General features: G+C 43.1%; 1 protein-coding gene across 5 annotated transcripts in view; it reads right to left on the bottom strand.

The window, feature by feature from the left end:
* Nucleotides 1–17,421, bottom strand: part of ACBD6 (acyl-CoA binding domain containing 6) — a 161,258-nt gene extending 143,837 nt beyond the window's left edge. For 4 of the 5 annotated variants that reach the window (XM_032796183.2, XM_075067896.1, XM_032796184.2 and 1 more), the window contains exons 1-3: nt 17,082–17,421; nt 6,313–6,377; nt 5,799–5,895 (exon numbers count right to left, since the gene is read on the bottom strand). In XM_032796183.2, the coding sequence (XP_032652074.1) occupies nt 5,799–5,895; nt 6,313–6,377; nt 17,082–17,267 (348 nt within the window). In that variant the 5' untranslated portion in view covers nt 17,268–17,421. The remainder of the gene's footprint in view (nt 1–5,798; nt 5,896–6,312; nt 6,378–17,081) is intronic. The other variant, XM_032796182.2, reaches the window with a different exon arrangement.
* Nucleotides 17,422–21,233: the final 3,812 nt, after the last annotated feature.

The raw sequence follows: 21,233 nt of genomic DNA, 5'->3' as shown, positions 1-21,233 counted from the left end.
TCACTGATAACACAGCACTAGTAGTGCTTTATTGACGTCAATTAGTCATCACAGAGTGCACTGAAAGAGTTTAAAAACAGCATAGACCAGCAGTTTGAATATACATATACATTTATTCCCTCAAAATCTCAGCATTGGAATTTCAAGACCCAAGAGGGCTCAGGAAGGGGGATACTAATCTAGTTTCACCAAGATTTGGGAATCTTGAGCCCCCTCTGGAACCAAGAGCTATCTTCTTGCTTTGCCTGATCAGTGTGCAGACATTGCCCTGGGCTTTGATGACTTTATTCCTTATTATACAGGAGGAATTCTAAGTTTTGCATTATGGGTAAAATTTTATTCACATGCTAGTACACCACAAGTGATGTAAAAAAAACTGGCAATATGAGTGGTCAAGTGGAAGGTCTCCACTACAAGGGGCAAATGTGTTACGTTTCTCTGGGTCTTTACATTTCTCCTCCAAATGTTTCATTTTCATGTTGCAAAACCAAAGCCAGAAAAATACTACTCTCAGCTGAGAAACAGATCCTGCAAAGAGGGAGAGGTGATCATGCTTCCTGTTGCAAGTAAGAGGCATGCAGCAGTGTTCTGGATCTGCTGGAGACTTGAGGTCACACAGAAAGGAACTTAAATAGTTGAGGCAAGAAGAAAGGCAGGCTTGCAGGAGGATTTAACAAAGATGGAACTGTCTATCCTGTATGTGGGAAGAGCTGCAATGATGGCAACAGGCAGATTTGCCATATAAGAACAGCAAGAAGGAGAATTTAGAGAGTCACAAAATTTCAGCCAAAGGAGGTAAATGGAAGGTCTGAACTGAAGAAAGAGCTAAAAGAAGTGGAGTTGTTTACATTGTTATTTACTTTTATTGCATGAACTGTGTGCCAAGCACTTAAGAGTGCCGATATTCATCTTGATATGAGAAGCAATAACCCAGAATGCACCCTAACTTTGCTTGTGTGCAATGGCACACAGACTGTGGTCTGCACCTCTATGAATTGCAGATTTGCAGGGAACAAATAATCCCATATAAATCCTAGTCAATTAAAGATATGTACACAATATAATTGACTAGACTGGCACAAAAGGGACCCCTCTGTCACTCCTCTACACTCCACCCCATACCATTGTGTAACGGGGACAGCAGAATCTCTGAATTCCTCTACTGTATTTTTTTTATTATTATTATTTTAAAACAAGCTTTGAGTTTTAAATCTAAGAGGAATTTTTGTGATGGCATCATAAAACCCCTGAGAACAAAGATAAAAACACTTTAAAAATGTGTTTTAATGAAGTTTTAAAAGGAAAATATATATTAACATCTGAAAAGCTTTCTGGTAATGAAACATTATGCTGTAAAATGGACTCTGAAGAGAATTTAAAACCTGATAGCGCTCTATTCAAAAAAAAAAAAAAAAAAATGCTGGCAAATTTAATCCATCTTGAACAGCTACACTTTTCATATTCCTAATAAGAGACCCTATATTTTCTCTCAACACAGCCCATCAGACACATACAATTATTGTTTCTTGTTCACCAGCTACTTATAATGGGAAAAAAAACTAAGAAACCTGGCCTACCAGCTGATCACGTCAGGAGGAAAGAGACAGTGACTAAGCACCTAATACTGTGCACACAAATCTTTTTTTAAAATTAAATTTAAAATCTGAAGACTATAATAACTTTATTATTATATCATCTTTCCACGACAAATATACCTTAGTTATTATAATGAACAGAGCTCCCTCTTGTGGCTGCAGGAAGGTGGACCTGGTGCAACAAAATCAGAGTCTAGATGGCATGAGATCAACCCCAGAGAGATGAGAGAAGGGGAGGTCTGGTTCTCCTGTGTACCATTATTAACTTGGTTAAACAATAGCCAATTAATGGAAAATATCATGGTGTAGCAGGGCAGTCACCCCACTCCAGCCCTGAAAGTGTTAAAAGCCAGCTCTTGGAGAGGGCTGGGGCTGAGAGCCAATAAGAATAGGCTGATTGGGAAGGCAACCACAGCTGGGGCCACACCCAATTAGGAGACAGCTGGCCCTATAAAAGGTCTGTGAGTCAGGAGCTGGGCCAGTCTCTCTCTAGCACTTGGAGAGAAGGACCTGGCTGCCTGGGAGCTCAGGGGACGGGGACAGGCCAGAGGAGCTGGGGAACTCCAGCCTGGCAAATTCCCCAGGTTGCGGGCCTTGCTAAAGGCCAAAACAGGTACTGGGGTTGCAAAGGTGCAGCCCAGGGTTAGGCAGAGGCAGCAGGTCCAAACTCCCCCTTGACAATGATGAGTGGTTTACAGACTATAGTCTGCCCCAGTGAGCAGGAGCTGGATGATGACTGGCAATAGCACCGGGGTCTGGGAGGACATGGGGCCTGAGGCAGGTGAGCCACCAGCCAGCAGAGGATGGTCTGGGCTGAAACTGAGCTAATTCCCAGGATAACCAGCAGGAGGTGTCACACTCGTGAGTCTTACTTCACTACACATGGGGACAAGAGGTTGCTGTTTAACATACTAATTAATAATTCTCTCCCTCTTAACACCCTTTCCCTGCACAAATCCTGCAGAATGTAGCAACTTTCTCCTCTTCCCCGTTCTATTTTTGACCACCTTCCTCCAATGCAGAGCCTTCCTACCTTGTTCAACTGATTTCTGGCTCACTCACAGGCAGTTTGCAAGGCAAGGGATACAATCAGGATATGAAATTCAGGGTCTAAGCTATGGAGAATGCACATCAAGACAGAAAGACTTACATTATTATCCCTATGTCATTTTCATTATTATACTTGGGAGTTCTGAAAGCAAACAGAAAATGCTTATTACCTTTAAAGTTTTGAGAAAGAAATTCAGTTACATACGTGACAGTCTAAAACACTTAGATCTGCTGAAACGTTAGGGCAAAAACACCTATTGAAAGGAAATCCATATAGCCTCAAACCACTCCTTTTTGTGGTTTCAAAGCTGCAAGGATACTAAAATCTGCTGGACACCAGCATTCATTCCTGGCTGAAACTGGCAAGGTAAGACAATTTGGGCCCTACTTGCCTTAAGAGTAGCCCCCTTTCAGAGTTTATCATTACTCCCCAAACCCTTCAAACATTTCTATGACTGAAAACAAAAGAAAAAAGAAGGCATGGATGAGTGTGAAACTCACAGTAAACAAGCCTGTGAACTAATGCTTTGAACCACTATACAGACCGAGCCCATTTCTCTCCTGACAGGACTCTCAAAGTCACACAACATTTACAAATACAATTTAAAAAAGTCACACCAGTATACTATGCAGCTTTGTTGTTGTTCAATTCAGTTCCCAGCGGACAAGGATCCACAATGCAAAAACCACTACCACTTATTAGCAGTCCCAGAGGCACCAAGGATTAAATAAGGGTGGTGACTGAACTCCCTTCCCTGGTCAATGGGCTGGATGGGTGACAATGCCTGCTCTCTCTGTGAATAGTGGAGTTCAGTCTCCAGGGATATCCATTCAACACCCTTTCCCAGTACTGAATTCATATACTTTTTAAAAAATTAATTTTGAAAGAAAGTGTCATGACTGACTCCTCAGGGAAAGAGCTCTGAATTGGCACAATCAAGACAGGTCCATTTTTAAGTCTAACGCTTTGCATGGTGCACTTTAAATTCTTCACCTCATAGATACTGCCATCAATGAAAGTACCTCCAACAGCTGTATTAGTGCGACCAGAACATATGCTGATTTCTGCTTATTCACCTTCCACTAAGGAGTGAAGAGGATAGATATGTGCAGAGCAGGATACTTGGAGGAGTAATCATGCTGAGACGCACTCATTCTTTGCCAGGAAAAAGTGCCAGAATTCCAGCTCCTTCATTTACTGCAAGGTTCGATTTTTAGACATTTTGAAAAACAAAGTCAATTCTTGAATTCATGTCCTAGATTCTTGCTGCAGAGTACCACATACAAATCAGAACCGGCCACCAAAAGAGGTGGAGCATTCCACATTCCATGACATTTCAGTGGGAAGATTTCTATTTATCAACAGAAGCTATATTACAGCGATTGCATCCATAAGAATATACAAAGGATTTCCCCCCCTACTTTATGAATAATACTTGAGCTGCAAGGTGTTTTTGTTCATTCAGGCTTTTAACTGATCAATATTTATTGGATTTTTTCCTTATTTTGCATGGATGTTTTAGGTTGGACAAGATTTTAAGTAAGGTAGAGCACGGCAAATCACTAGACTTTTGTATGCTAATGGGATTGTGCAGTCCAGAGTTATTTTTCTAGAGATGCTCTATAGTTCTTTTCATCCTCCAGACACTTTGCAAATATTAACTAATTCTCACAGCATGCTTCTGACACAGAGGAGCATTAGCATCCCCATTTTAAAGATGGGGAAGCTGAGCTACAGCCACAGATGTCCCACATCTACCCTAAAGCCACAGGAGGCATCAAAACCAGAATTAGAACTCAAGTTCTTGGTTCCAAGCCTTGTGCTCAGACAAGAACTCTCTTTCCTAAGGTAGAGGAGCAACAGAACCACAAATTTTCACCATCATAAAAATTAACATGCCTGAAGTAGGTATTTTTAAAAGGTGGTGTATAAAAAAAAAACAAACAAAAAAAACAAAAAAAAGGGATGTAGACGCTCCACAGTTCCCTGTAATTCTAAGTTAAACAAAGTACAGCCCTTGAGCTCCTTGTCAGGAAGGCCAGTCTCCGGCCCCTCGCCCATAGCCTCAGCTCACTGTGTCGCCAGTACTCTGGGCAGCAGGGCTACGAGAGCCATTGGGTGCAGTGTATTAAATTGCTCTTCAGGGGAATGTGCTACTTTCAGAGCACCAGGACTGGCACCCTGAAGTAGTACACCGTAAGTAGCACATTCCTACAGGGAGCAATTTAATACACTACACCCAGGTAGGGAAGGCTATGCCTCCCCAAACAGCCTGGCCCCCTCCCCCATCCGCTCCCTCCCACTTCCTGCCCCTGGACTGCCTGCCTCAGAACCTCTGACTCTAGAGTGACCAGACAGCGAGTGTGAAAAATCAGGATGGGGGTGGAGGGTAATAGGAGCCTATATAAGAAAGAGACTCAAAAATCAGGACTGTCCCTATAAAATCGGGACATCTGGTCACCCTACCCAACCTCCCTTGCTCCTTGTCCCTGGGACCTCCCTATCCCAACCTCCGCCCTGGAACCCCACCCTCTAGCCAATCCCCCCGTCCCCTGACTGCCCCGCCCCCATCCACGACCCAAACCCGTCAGGCCCCCTGGGACTCCCACGCCTATCCAACTGCCCCCCGGAATCCCCTGCCCCTTATCCAACCCCCTGCTCCCTGCCCCCTTACCATGCTGCTCAGAGTACCAGGACTGGTAGCTGTAAGTACTACACCATAAGTAGCACATTACTACAGGGAGCAATTTAATATACTACACCCAGCGCTCCATACAGTTTTGGCACCCCGATGTGGCCCTCAGGCCAAAACGTTTGCCCACCCCTGCTGTAAAGACTACTGTATTTTTGATGTTATAATGGTGCCCAGGTAAAAGAGACACCTGTTTAAAAAATAATGTTTCTCTTAAAAGGAGACAATGCCCATACACCAGAGAGACTACGAAACCCTTAAATATCTGATCAAGTAATAAACCTGGTGGCTGAAATACTCTTTAAAACTACTCTAAGACGTTATGTTTCCAGTGCAGTGAATTAACTTTTCCTGAAGCTCTTTTTAGATGGAGACCTGATGCAAATATTCAGATGTGCAATAAAGAAAAAAGAAGTGTTTAAATTGATTTCTGCATGTTATTTATTTCCATTTATCCTACCTGAGGATTCCAACTGGGATCCAGTTTCTTCACTGTGGCAATGTATTCTTGCATAGCCTGGTGGGGACTTGAATCTCCCAGCGCTTTCCATGCTTCCCTGGGGTACAGAGAAAAACATAAATGGCCCACTCAATAGAACGGATACATCTGCCTCTTATTCATTGTCACCAACGAAACAGTGATTAGGCCTAACACAAGCCTACCTTCATACTTCTGGGAAAAGGAAAGACATCTTTTACCCAGTTTTGAAGCCATCAATCCTCTAGTCAGGCTTAAAAAAAAAACAAAACACACACCTCCTTCACCCACTCGTATTTATTTGTTGCTAATTAAACCAATACAACAGTAAATTAGCAGACCGCCACCACTATTTTAAGAATTCCCTAAAGGATTATTTTAATCATTATGAAAGAGATGCATGCAAAGTAATATTCTAGTTCAAGCAATCTAAAAGATGTGACCAAAAATAACAATTTCTGATTTTATTTTAAGAATTGCAAGGATTTCCTCTTACCATTTCTGCTTTCCTTCAAAATCAAAGAAACTGGGCTTGGGAGTGTTACAGTTTCCAAATTTGACCTAAAGAAGAAAAATTTCCTTTGTTACAATGAATGGTAGAGAGGGATAAAGTTTAATTTATTGTTATAATTTGTTAGCCAATTCATAGCAGCAAATATCCAGATTTATTACACCTCTTGATTTCAGAGCAAATTTATACTCCTGTTTGACTGGCAATTATTAGCCTCATATCTCCCCAGAAAACCTCTCAACTCCATATCTTTTTATTTTCACAGTCTCTCACAGCCATTGGCGAATTGGCCTTTGTTATTTTCTGTACAGGATACCGAGATGGAATTCTGATTTGCAGGTAATTTGTTCTGCAGGTATTACCCAGCAGGTGATGCTGCAGAGTAATTTTCACTCAAAAAGAGTGAAGGAAGGTCCACTTTTGAGGAAAATCACCTTCCTTGTCCTGTTGGCAGAAAAACGCCAGAAAAGAAAGGAAGAAGACAATGGTCACACAGCAATCGCGACCCAACCCTGTCTTCCACCACCACCTGCAATGTCAGCCAACGAGCCTGTGGATCAAGAATCAGACTCTTTAGTCACCAAAGGACCCATGAAAAATAAAACCTGTGAAAGATCATCCTTGAGGGATCGCCAACAATGTATATGACTCATCTGTATAGCTCATCCTCAACAAGACAAAAGAAAAATCCGTTTGATATTAGGGAATGTAGGGACACAGCTAACCCACATATTATGATTATTCATTAAGGATGAAATTCATCTTCTTCTGCACAAAACACTAAATAAGTGGGCTATGTTTAATTGCCTTTGATAGCCATGCTGAATACAAAGATGACAAACTTCAGTGAAGTCCACACGATCTCCAGATTTCCTCCAGAAGCAACTAGGAGCATGGTAGCCAGAGCAGAAACACCAGAAATGGGAAGTGAGTCAAGGTTGGAGGTGGTTGGGATGGTTCAGTTAGTCAGAAAGAGGAAAAAATAGTAAATTATGGAGTTGTAGCTAGACAGAAAGGATTCATTACAGGACAGTGAGACAAGAGGGGAAAAAAAGGCTAGAGAATAGAGGTACAGAAGTGTTAATGGACTGCAGTTCATGGAAGGAATATGAGTTACAGGTAGTAAGTGAATAAACAATCTTGAAGGAGATAAGATAGGGATGATAACATTCTAGAGGGGGTGTAATGGACTCCACATGTAGACACAGAAGGCCTGAGTCTCATTTACATAAAGACCCTTTTAAACTGATATGGTAGCATAAAGTGGGCTAATAGTACATTTAATGTCCCTATAACAACAATAGCAGAGTGGTGTAAAGAGGCCTTAGTGTAAGTGAGACCGAGGGCTTGTATACACTTACGTTTTATAGTGCTCTAACTTGCGGGCTCAAGGATGTGAAATCACCTCCTTAAGCACAGCAAGTCTGAGCGCTTTAAAGCACTAGTGTAGACAGGCTCCAAGTGCTGGGAGCTGTGCTCCCAGCGCTCGGAGCTTATCCACTCGTGGAGGTGGATTACCAGGAGCACTGGGAGAGCTCTCTCCCAGCACTCACGCGTGACCACACTCACACTTCAAAGCACTCCAGTGGGGGCATTCCCGCAGCAGCGCTTTGAAGTTTCCAGTGTAAACATAGCCTCAGACTCAGGATATTTTTCCACATGAAGGCGTATTCATAGTAGGGCTGTCAATTAACCACAATTAACTCAAAAATTAATCACATTAATCAGTTTTAATCACACTGTTAAACAGCACAATACCAATTGAAATTTATTAAATATTTGAAGTTTTTCTACATTTTCAAATATATTGATTTCAGTTACAACCGACTACAAAGTGTCCACTGCTCACTTTATTATTATTATAAATATTTGTACCGTAAAAATGAATAGTATTTTTAAAATTACCTCTTACAAATACTGTAGCGTGATCTCTTTATTGTGAAAGTGCAACTTACAAATGTAGATTGTTTTTGGTTACATAACTGCACTCAAAAACAACCAATGCAAAACTTTAGAGCCTACATGTCCACTCAGTCCTACTTCTTGTTCAGCCATTCGCTAAGACAAACAAGTTTGCTTACATTTACAGGAGATAATGCTGCCTACTTCTTATTTACAATGTCACCAGAAAGTGAGAAGACACGTTCACATGGGACTTTTGTAGCCGGCATTGCAAGGTATTTACGTGCCAAATATGCTAAACATTCATATGCCCCTTTATGTTTTGGCCACCATTCCAGAAGACATGCTTCCATGCTGATAACACCTTATATTTTTAATTAACGTTAATTAAATTTGTGACTGAATGCCTTTGGGGAGAATTCTATGTCTCCGGCTCTATTTCACCCACATTCTGCCATATATTTTATGTTACAGTAGTCTCAGCTGATGACTCAACACATGTTCATTTTAAGAACACTTTCACTGGAGATTTGACAAAACAGAAAGAAGGTACCAATGTGAGATTTCTAAAGAGAGCTGCAGCACTCGACCCAAGATTTAAGAATCTGAAGTGCCTTTCAAAATCTGAGGGGGGCGAGGTGTGGAGCATGCTTTCAGAAGTCTTAAAAGAGCAACATTCTGATATGGAAACTATAGAACCCAAACCACCAAAACAGAAAATCAACCTTCTGCTGGTGGCATCGGACTCAGATGATGAAAATGAACATGCGTTGGTCTGCACTGCTTTGGATTGTTATCGAGCAGAACCCATCATCAGCATGGACACATCCTCTGGAATGGTGGTTGAAACATGAGAGGACGTGAATTTTTAGTGCATTTAGCATGTAAATATCTTGTGACGCTGGCTACAACAGTGCCACGTGAATGCCTGTTCTCACTTTCAGGTGACATTGTATGTAAGAAGTGGGCAGCAGCATCTCCTGCAAATGTAACCAAACTTGTTTGTCTGAGCGACTGGCCGAACGAGAAGCACGACTGAATGGACTTGTAGGCTCTAAAGTTTTACATTGTTTTGTTTTTTAATGCAGTTTTTTTGTATATTCTACATTTGTACGTTCAACTCTCATGATAAAGAGATTGCAATACAGTACTTGTATTAGGTGAACTGAAAAATACTATTTCTTTTGGGCAGTTTACAGTGCAAATACTTGTAATCAAAAATAAATATAAAGCGAGCACTGTGCACTTTGTATTGTGTTATAAATGAAATGAATACATTTGAAAATGTATAGAACATCCAAAAATATTTAAATAAATGGTTTTCTATTATGGTTTAACAGCACGATTAATCGCGAAAAATGTTTTAATCGCTTGACAGCCCTAGTTCATAGCTATAAGGAATGCTGAGGAAGACTTGCAGTTCCTTTCCTTTATTTGACTAAAGTCCAACAGCTGCCTTTCAGTAATAGAGTCACTTACAAAGGGAATACAGTGCATTTCCCAAAACTTATTCCAGCCTGGGACACTGGCTGGTCCACATCCAGAGCTCACACTGAAGGTAACAGGAGGTCCATGCATAGGGCAACTACAGGATCACAGTCTGGGTGAGGAAAAGAGACTGACAGGCACAAATTCTTTGAACCCTAGTTCAGGAGGAGTTAAAAGCAGAATTTTCCTAAGAGGAATCAGGGAGCATAGAACAAGGAATGGCAGGTAGTAAACAAAATACATGTTGGTCTATCTCTCTGTAATTAATTTACCTGTACCCATTAATATTATATTTGGATTTACAGACCCTATCATTAGAGGATAAAAAACACCAAAGATTAGGAGAATGTTGATGCCCAGCTCTCTTATTATTGGTGTCTGCATACAAACAAGGAATTTTCACATAGGTTAAACATCATTTTGATGAACAATGGATTTACATAAAATGAAACGTGGACTTAATCACTTATTTGTTTTTTAAAATGTTCCTGCATTGGTAACCAAACATTTCAGAACTCCAGTTAAAAAGCCACTCTTTAATCGCTTATAAATAACTATATCACAAACTCAGATTCCCAGCTAAGGCTTATTTCTACAACAGAGGCCAAGTCATAGTAGCCGTACTGATGCAAACAGGAATAATCCCCTTGAAAGCAACTGTTTTAGTAAGTCTCCCTAATGCAGGGCAAAATCCAGGATAAACAAAATATGGGAAGGACTAGGATGTTTAAATGAACCTGAAGTAAACTTGGGCACTCAATTTTCAGAGATCATGACGTTAGTCAGATGTTGCTAGTCAAGCAAAAATCAAGCTGCATCCATCAAACTAGTATAAAACACTTGCTGCCCAGCCAACTAAACTGCCTGATCAGCTAATGATTCCTCACCTTAAGAGGTTGCTTTATGCTGCATCTGCAATCATCAATCATGCCTCTTTTTAAAAAAAAACTTAGATGTGGAAGTTGCAGTAATTTTATTTAGATTTTTACAGAAAGGGAATGGGTTTGGGTTTTTTTAAATTGAAGACGTTTTCTAAAATATTTGTTTTACTGTTTCATGGTAAATGTCACCAGTTTGAATCACAGGGTTTCTCAGCTGGCCTTCAGATCAAGGTACTTTGTTAAAACAGGTTTTTGCCTGATGGGGAGTTGTATATAATTTCATTTAACTGTTGTCAGCCCTATCTTATGCAGACTATGATTTAGATTGTGTTTCAAACAATTTTCTGTTGCACTCTGAGACACTGAGTACATTTTTACAAAATTGAAAAATATAAATGAAATATGATCTACCATCAAAATAGAACACTCCAATGTGGCCATTCTCTAGCCCAATATCCCAAATGTATACAAAACAGTCAACAACTCAGAGAAAGTTACATACTTTTCCTAATACTTTAATTATTATTTTCTAAGATCCTCTTCAAAACCTGACAATAGTTTCCCCTCTTTAAATTTGGCATTTCTTCTTTTCCTCCCTGCTGTGCAATAACATCAGCACTACTGATGCCAACACAGATACAGGAACAATACTACAAAATGATCTGCAAAAGAAAAATGTTTTTGCCCTTTCTGCTTTTTTATGCTATATTAAGTTGGCTTACAAGAGTTTTCTCCAAAAATAAAGGGGTGGGGGGGAAGAGAACACTGCTTGATCTTTTACATTAAAAATATCAGCTCTTTACTTAACACATTTTGCTATGCAACTCCCTGAAAAACTGAAGAACTAATGGGATTCTGACGTTACATGAGACTGAAACTGGAGCAGTCAAGAATGGAAGGATTTTTAGTTAGAATGTTTAACTTGAATTCCTGACAAATAATTGGGAGAAAAGCATTTGTGAAAGATTCAGCCCTCTTGTCCCTACAGCTGAAAGTTAAGAAAGCTTTTTCTACAAAGCTAGCAGAAAGACATGAGCTCCAAATATTATTTCAAGTCAGAGGTTCCTATACTATTGTCCATGGAGGGCTGACTGGTCACTTGGTGCTGGGCCCTCCTTGTTTCAAGTTGATAAACTGCATTAAAAGACAGCCTGAATACATTAAATACTTCCCTGATATCACTTTTCAATGCAAGCAATTCCTGTTCTTGCCATAGCGATGTTATGTGATCATAAATTATGGGGAGATGATGCATGCAATTTTGAATGGGAGGGGAGGGATCCATGAGAATCTCTATTAAGCTGTGGTCGATGCCATGAAAAAGCTTGAGAAGCTCCAGCTCATGTCCAACAATCATGGTCTGTGGTTTGTTTTCTTTACATTACTCAACTGAAGTAGACTGTAAAGCAACTGATATCCAGACTGCAGGTTATTCCCCACCAAATCATAAATTCTTTTAGGCAAGTCAAACTTGGACCCTAGCTCCAGAATTCGATAGTACAGCTTTGAATGTAGACCTGAACCATACCGGGACCATCTGTATGCAATCAGCTGACCAAGTGACCACAATTTCCTAGGCAGAAATGGAATTCTTTCATGTAGTCTGGCCTGCACTGAAAGGGCAGCTAAAGAAAAGCCTCGCCAAACTGCACTAACTAGTGGGGTGGGCCTAAATTCAGATCAATCAGGGTTGCAAATTAGCAAATACAGGGATGGACAGGAGAAGCATCAGCTTTACCTGCCAGTTAGTAAGGGTCCTAAGCCCTGAATGCCAAGGAGGGATCAAGAGGTAACATGTAGTTCTCCATTAGATCAGGGAGAATAATGTCACTCACATTGGCTCAGACCAAGCACAACAGTAGTGCTACAATAAACTGTAAGCCCCTCACAAAAAAATCTATTTTCAGTACAAACTTGTGGTTTAATCATCTTCTACTGTCCCTGAAAAATCATCACATGGAAGCATTTCCTGCACCCATCAGCGTGAGCCCTGTTTTGCTATGAGTGCGGGATTTTAATACTTGAATTTTGTCTGATCACCCCATCATTTAGATCAGTGCTTCTCAAAGCCAGTCAGCCGCTTGTTCAGGAAAGCCACTGGCAGTCTGGGCCAGTTTGTTTACCTGCCGCGTCCGCAGGTTCGCTTGATCGCGGCTCCCACTGGCTGCACGGTTTGCCGTCCCAGGCCAACGGGGGCTGCAGGAAGCAGTGCAGGCTGAGGGATGTGCTGACCGCCCTTCCCGCAGCCCCCATTGGCCTGGAGTGGTGAACCACGGCCAGTGGGAGCTGCGATCGGCCAAACCTGCGGACGCGGCAGGTAAACAAACCGGCCCAGACTGCCAGGGGATTTCCCTGAACAAGCGGCAGCCCAACTTTGAGAAGCACTGATTTAAACAGTTATCAGGAAAGCCTTCTTCAGATACTGCAGCTCTTTCATTGAGTCTGATCACTCAAGAGTAAGGCTGCGAGTTTGTCATGGAGGTCATGGAAGTCACGGATTCCATGACTTTCCGTCACCTCCATGACTTCTGCAGGAGCCAGTGCGCCTGGCTCAGGGACAGGGACAACGCACAGGCCACTGCTGAGGCAGTCTCGGGCCACCACATCCCCCAGCAGCAGAATTTGGGTGTGAGAGGGGCAGGGGGTTGGGGCACCAGACGGGGCGAGGCGGGCTCTGGGCGGTGCTTACCCGGGGGTGGGAGAAGCCTCCTGAGAAGCTGTGACATCCCCCTTGCTCAGCTGCTTGGCAGAGGCATGGCCAGGAAGCACTGCATGCTGTCTCCACCCAGAGTGCTGGTTTCACAGCTCCCATTGGCCGGGAACCATGACCAATGGGAGCTGCAGGGATGGTGCCTGCAGGCAGAGGCAGCGCGCATGGCAGCCTGGCCAAGCCTCCACCTAGGAGCTGAGCAAGGAGTGGGATGGGGGGGGGGGGGGATGTTGCTATTTCCAGGGAGCCTCCCAGGTTAAGTGCTGCCCAGAGCCTGCCTCACCCCATCCCATGCCCCACTCCCAAACTCTTCTGCTGCTGGGAGCATGGAGCCAGGTAGGGAGCCTGCTGGCCCAGCCAACTCCTCCCCAGCACCAGTGGGGGACTGCTTCCCCACCCCCCAGCAGCCTGGACACCGTCCTCCTGTACCCTTGGGGCCCCAGGCAGTCCCCCCACACACATGAATTTTTGTTTACTGCCTGTGACTTTTACTAAAAATACCCGTGACTAAAATGTAACCTTACTCATGAGGCACTGGGCTCTTGTCAACTAGTTATTCTATTTCTACTTTAGATACTTATATGGCCCCCATTACTGCAGTGCCTGAGCACCTCACAATCTTTAATGCATTTATCCTCACAACACCAATTTTACTGCTGGGGAACAGAGAGACTAAATGACTTGCCCAAGGTCACACGGGAAGTCTGTGGCAGAGCAGCGTTCTGACACCACGTCTCCAGAGTTCTAGTCTAGCACCCTTATCCACGAGACCATTCTTCCTCTCTTACTGAAGTTCAGCCCTAGCAGGCCCTGGCAACATTGTCTCACTAGGGCCAACAACTGAACAGTTCCCTTATTCTCAAGCTTCTGACACACAAACAAAATTGCAGATAAAATTAATAAAAATCTGAAACTGACTCCAATAAAAGGTAGTAAAACTCCAGGAGAAAGTTTATATATCTAAATAGTTTTAGATAAATAATGTATAGTATTTTAACAGAGAACTCAGCTGTTACTGTCACCTCTTTTATGGTGGTGTTGCCTCTTAAATCAAAGCCTTTTGTGACATGAAATATTGACCTGAGGACAGACAAGGATGTCAAATCAGGGACAGCACACAGATCTAAGTCAGCACCTTTTGTAATACTATTGTCCACTGGATAATACATTAGCAGCCTACTATGCATATTGATACGATTTCTGTGACTAGAAAGAGGTTGTATTAAGTACTGCAGTTTTGTCTTAAATCACAAAATCAACCAAAAAAAATCGAAGTTAACAGGGCTTGATCCTGCAGCAGCTTGCGCTTGCAAGATTCCCTCTGACTTTAACTGGAGTGATTCCTACCTCTGCAAAATGTAGGCTCTGTCCTTAACCAGTCCCACTGTGTCTAGGCAATGTGAAACACAGAGTCTTCTATAAGGTTAGTACTAATGCACATGCTCAAACACAGGAGGATACGGTAAGAACAAAATGGAAGTCTTGCCTACAAACACCCTGGACTCTGGAGGCAAGACACTTACAAGATTTTTTTTAAAAAAAAAGTACAGACGAGTCGCATCTTACGTTGGGGTTACATTCCGCTGTCAGCACGTAAAGCGAAAAATGTGTTTAGTCAAAATTACATTGAGTGTAATGGCAGGAGGAATCACCTGCACTACAGAAACAGTATTTAAATTGTTATTTTTCTCTTTTTTTCGTTTTTGCCGACCACACAAAGCTGAATTCACGCATGTTAAATGCGCATAAGATGAGACTTGCGTGTATATTTGTTCTGTAATTAGTTGCATACACGATATCCCAAAATGATACTGTTAATGCATACGGTCAACAAGACACACCAAATTATGTTGTTACTCTCTAGGAGCAATCAAAAGCATCGCACACACCTCTCTGCCAACAGTCTAAAACCTCAGCTATTGAAACATGTGGTGACTCAATGCAGTTAGCAGCTCCCTTTTGCTTGGAACAAATCGAGGGTTTGTGAAAACAATTTCTGAAGAATTTCCTCCTAATAATTTCAAGCTAAACAATATTAAGCACCTCATTTCTCGTCTCACAACTGGCAATGAGAAATCCCCTGGAGCCCAATATCAGATGTCAATGTAACCATAAAGCTGATATACTGTACTGTATTCCCTTTACAACCCAGTGGAGCTATGAAACACTTAAGATAGTATGAGAAGCTCACACTGTGAGCAACGGAACCCTCCTGGACCCTCCAGGGTTTGTTAAATGTTTACACAGGCAGGACTATAGCCACAGTTGGACAGCATCAACATGGTAACAACAGCAACTATTTACACAGAAATGCAATAGTAGGTATTTCAGTTACTTCTAATGCAGTAAGCATTTGCCCTAAACTAAAAAAAAAAGAAAAAAAAAAAACACATTGTCTACTTATACTCTTCATTTCATCTCACATTCCAATCTGTTCTATCTTCTCATGTTCCCTTCATGATTCTCTGCCATCTGATCATCAACTCCTTAACCTCTCCACAAGATTCCCAGTGCTTGTCTCCTGCTGTCTTGGACAGGCTACCCAGGTATCCAGTCTTCTTTTTAAGCACACTATCTGATCCCTTCACTGTTGCACACTCATCTCCTGCTGGTGACTGGCAGTTTCAGTCACACTGGAGGCTCCAGAGAGCAGCTCCTTTCATCCTCTAATACAGCAGTAGTCCCAAACAGAGGTAGCTAGGTTAGCAGTCCCTCTTCATTTCCTGCTCCTTTTACAGTCCAAAGGTTGGACACCTGTAGAAGCAGCAGAAAACACAGAAAAGACCAAGCAACGTGTGACCAGCTAGCTCTTCAATGCACTACTTATGTGCTAAAAGCTAAGCCTGATTGGGGCCTAAGTCAGTGCCTTAAATCTGATGCAGGTGATGGAAAGTCTACTATCTGCTGCGTGGTCTTTAATGAGAAGGGGATCTTAATTTAGGTCATGACAGAGAGACATGTTATAAAACTGTCTCAGTTGGCACTCTCCTTCCATGTTGTCAGTTTCAGTACATGGTCTGGTTGAACATGGAAATACCCTCCTATTCTTCCAGGTAATTCCCGAAACCACTTGAGAAACGTTGCTGTGGAAAAGTTAGCACTGCCACTGCTCTTTCATTCAAAGGCCCCAGTCCTGCAGTAGGATCCGCATGGGTGAACCCTTGCTCTCACATGGAGCTCCATTAACTTCAGAGGGTTCTTCACATGCACAAGGGTCCTAAAGTAACAAAAGCTAACTTGTGTTCTGCCATCAACTGATGGTGGCTGATCTCCACCTCACACTGCATCCAGCCTGAAGTGACAGCTAACACATGGTCCCCACCAGACAGGACAAAGGTTGAAATACCACCCAGACCCATGCACAGGCAGCAGTATCAACCCCAAGCATTGAACAGTCATGAGTCAGGCCTCCCCCACAAACAAAACAACAACAAAACCCCACAATATTTCGTTATAACTGGGACATTTTAAAATAAATAAATGCACAAGAATTTTTGTCCTTTACTTTCCAGCTCCAGGGCCTTTAGGGCACCCAGGGATCCCGTTTTCCAGCTTCTCTCTGCAAGCACAAGGCCTGAGATTCCCTCAGAGCCACGGGATTCCTGGGCTTTAGGCAGGACCCACAATCTTGGGACACTCGCAGTGCAATGACGCAGGCGTGGGAGCGGGAGCGCTCAGCAGACCCTGCCTCAGCGTGCCCGGCGCTGGACAGAGGCGGCGAATCGTGAGGGAAGCGCTAGAAGGGGGAGTCACCGCCCCAGCCCGGCCCTTACCTGCTTGTACCTGGCGTACAGGTAGAGGAGCTGCTCCCTGTTGGCCACCTGCATCAGCCCCGGCAGTCGCTCGGCCGCCCGCTCGAACTGCTCCGCCAGCGCCCGGGCCTCCTCCTCCGGCCCGGCCGACTCCTCCCCGGAGCTCGGGTCCCCGCCGCTGTTGCCGGCCGGGAACGGGGAAGCCATGGCCAGCCCAGCCACTCCCTCCCTCACTGCATCGCGGTCCGTCGGCCGCTCCGTCCTCTCCCGCGGCGGCCCGACTCTGCCGGTAACTGCCCGTGCGCGCAGCAGGGTCCCGGGCCAGGGCGCAGGTTGAGCCTCTCCAGGGACTCGGTGCAGCGCTGCTATCGGCGCGGGTGGAAACGCGGCCACCACTACGAGGTTCCGCCGCGCGGGGAGTTCCTGCCCCTGCGTGCGGGACGGCGGAGGCTGGTAAGGCGCTGAGAGCCCAGGGTGGGGACTGCCCTTCGTCTGCTGGTCGGAGTAAGGAGCCCAGGGCAGCAGCCTGCTTGGCACCCTCTGAAACAAATTGGTGGCTTCCTAGTGCACATGTACCTACATAACCACAACCACCCATTAGCACAGCTGGTGCTCTTGAGACTTCAAGCTCCTCTTAGCCCTTGAGGTGACACCTCAGTACATGACGATTCACGTAGGTTTTTCTAGAACATTCTGTTCTAATTTTTCCGGCACAAATACACGAAAAGAGAAGAATCTGCCAAAACATTCGGGTAAACTATCTACGTCACGTGATACTGCAATCTAGAAATGCTATGGGATGCGGTCTAGGGTGCACCAAGAGGCCAATTACTACTTAAGGGCTGGCTGTAAGAAGCTACTTTACACAAACAGGTGGCTTACACAAAGGTGGTACCATTTCTAGAAATGCTGAGCCAGTCAATTTAAAGAAGATTTAGGGATTTATCATGAGATATTTTTCCTTAAAAACCTGTCTAAATAAACAGGGCTCTACATTGGGTTAATCTGACGCTGTTGTTAATATTTGCCAAACACTCATGCATGTTTGTGTGGGACAAGATGCAGTCCAATGTATAATCTCTGGAGAGCCTGGAGGAGAGAGGATGTGATTATTAGCAATGCCAATCCCAAGCTTACACAGCTGCCATTTAAATATAAATCATAGCCACCTTTGAGTTCAACACCTTCTGCAGTTTAGCATGGTTATGAATACAGTATGGTCTCATATTCTTTAACACTGCATGAAATGCCTTTAGTCCTGCATATGATGCCAGACTTGTTTTGAAATTGGAAAAGAAAAACCTTCTATATAAAAGACACCCTCAAGCAGCTTCTCCTTTGAATTCAGCTTTTGTTTTGAGAACAATGCTTGCCACAACTTAATACAAGTAGAAACATTTGCACAACATTTTTTAAATTTCATTACAGGTTTTTTTTAAGTATCTTTTTTGTAATTTAAACTTTCCCCAGGAGCTCTAGTCATCTAGAATTGAAATGCAACAGCATCCTTCTAGGGCAGGAGAAGAAGAAACTGACCGCAAAAGAGGTGAACCTTGCCAAGCTAGTTACACTGTCTCAACTAAGTGAAATGCAAAAGATAAACAGTACTATCAACAAAGGATTAGCAAATTTTAATAATTTATAGTATTATTAGTAACACGGGGAAGGATTTAGGCCAACATTTTCAAAAGTGAAGTGATTTGATATCCAAGTTGAGTCACCCTAAAGGACCCTGATTTTCTGGAAGTGCTGAATCCCCCTCCCCCTCTGAAAATCAGGCCCCTTTAAAGTCAAAACCTGAGGAGGCACCCAGAATTGCTAATCATTTTACAAAGTCTTGGCCTATTTATTTTCTAATATATACATTTCATCTTGACTGTTTCCTTTTAACAAAGTAGAAATCTTACAGAGGTGAGGTCCGTTATTAAAGGAAGAAGAGGGAGCTGGGTTTTGGAAGCAGGATAGTCCCCTGGATACCCTGGCTCAGGTGCAGTTATTCTCATGATCATTTAGGGGCAGATCCATAGCTATGGTGCTAGTGGTTCCCTGTTAGTAGAATTTTAGTAGACATTTTTTCTTCCCCTTTCATTGCGAGTCCTGAGTTTTAGTCATATTTCAGGCTCTTCAAACCAACACATCCCTCTTCAGGAGAGGCCAGGGCTCTTTTTCATCCAGTTAGAGGCACACTGCTTGGGGAAGCCCGTCTGCTTCTCCCACAGGATGGCAAGTTTGCTCTTCTCAATGAGGAGGATGTTCAAGTTTTGGATCATGCTCCAGGATACAGCCCTTCCAGGCCCCATTGTTGTTCAGACTGATAACACCATTATCCTTCAAGCCAATTTGGCACCAGATAAGAAACTCCAGGAGATCTCCTCTGTCAGTTAACTCAACAGATGAGGAGACAGAAATGGGTCATGGTTCAGAACTATTCAAATGGTATCTGAGCTGGGTCCTGATTTTATCTGCATCTTTTTACTATGCTTATTTAAAGCAAGGTAACTAATGGTTAGAGCAGGGGATTAGGTCTCAAAGGATACCAGGTTCTAATCTGCTGCTACTACAGACTTTGCTGTGAAACCTTGGGCAAGGCACTTCAGCCCATACTTTCAACTTAGATCCATATTTAGGCCTCAAAATGGAAAAAGAAATGGCCTGAAGTCAAGGGAGCCATATGTGCCTCTGAAAATCAGGCCACTTCTCTTTAGGGGCCTAAATATGAATTTAGATGCTTAGTACCGATACACCTATGTTTGAACATTTGGGGCAAAGACAGTGAGATACACAAGTCCATCCAAATGAATGCAAATTAACCTTTATTTTGTTCCACACCATTAAGATTCTGTAGACGCCGCATATATTTTGGTTTTTTTAAAGAATGTTAGAAATATTTTCAAGATATTCTAAAAATTGTCATTGGGACTATATTTTGCATCCTTCCACCTAGAAAGCCATCTGCCTTATTTATCTTGGCCTCAACTGTGCAGAGCACAGAGGGAGAGAAAAATTATAACCAACATATTAAAAAATGACCCATATTGTATAGCTGGTTAGAAAGCCAACATTTTTCCCATGAGAAATTTTAAATGAAAAAATCTTTGTTAGAAAATGTTTGGTCAAAACATGCTAGTGGCCTCAGGGGAAGATTTGAACTGATTCAGAATAACAATTTGCATTTCAACTGGACATTTTGACTTAAAATCAGATTTTATTTTTTTTAAACTGAAAAAGTGAAACAAAGCAACATTTTAAGTTAAAATGAAAATGGCAAAATAAGAAATTTGAAAGGAAAATTTTTATTTTGAAATTTCCCACAAGAAAACTAAGTTTATTTGGCCAGACTGATATTTTCCCAAGAAAATTTTCATTTTTGAGGAAAGCTTATTTTTTGGTGGGAAAACTTCCTACATGAACATTTCCACCAGTTCTAATAACTAACACATATATAGCTATCACGACTTTGTACTGATATGTTGGGACCTACTGGGACTAGACCAGTTCTCAAACTTTTGTACTGGTGAGTCTTTGCACACAGCAAGCCTCTGAGTGCGACCCTGCCTTATAAATTAAAAACACTTTTAAAGAATATTTCACAGTATTGTAAATGCTGGAGTCTGGGGTGGAGGCTGACAGCTCACGTCCCCCCATGTAATAACCTCACAACCTCCAGTTTGAAAACTTCTGGACTAGAAGGACAGGGCCGGCTCTACAGTTTTCGCCGCCCCAAGCAGCGCGCTGAATTGCCGCCGGATGGCGGGGGCAGTCATGTGCCCTTAGGGCAGCAGGTGCATTTTCGCAGTGGTGGCAGTTTGGCGGCAGCTTCTATGTTTAGCTGAAGCTGCCGTGGACAGCTAAACATAGAAGCTGCCACCGAATTGCCGCCACCGCAGAAACGCGTCTGCCGCCCTAAGGGCACAAGGACTGCCCCCGCCATCTGGGGCGGCAATTCGGAGCGCTGCATGGGGGCAAAACAACAGGGACTGCCACCCCTTTCAGACTGCCATCCCAAGCACCAGCTTGGAATGCTGATGCCTGGAGCCGGCCCTGTAGAAGGACATGCTGTGTGTTTCACCTGAACACCGGGGACCTCCCTTTTCCAACGCTCTACAGCTTCAGTTCTAATCTAAACAGGTTGTGAGATATTAGACCTTAAACATCTCACTAGAGGAAGACTGA

Source organism: Chelonoidis abingdonii, chromosome 7 (genome assembly GCF_003597395.2).
Source record: "Chelonoidis abingdonii isolate Lonesome George chromosome 7, CheloAbing_2.0, whole genome shotgun sequence".
In the NCBI taxonomy this organism is placed as follows: Eukaryota; Metazoa; Chordata; order Testudines; family Testudinidae; genus Chelonoidis; species Chelonoidis abingdonii.
Note: the sequence above shows the minus strand (reverse complement) of the source record. Positions and strands in the feature narration are given on the sequence as shown.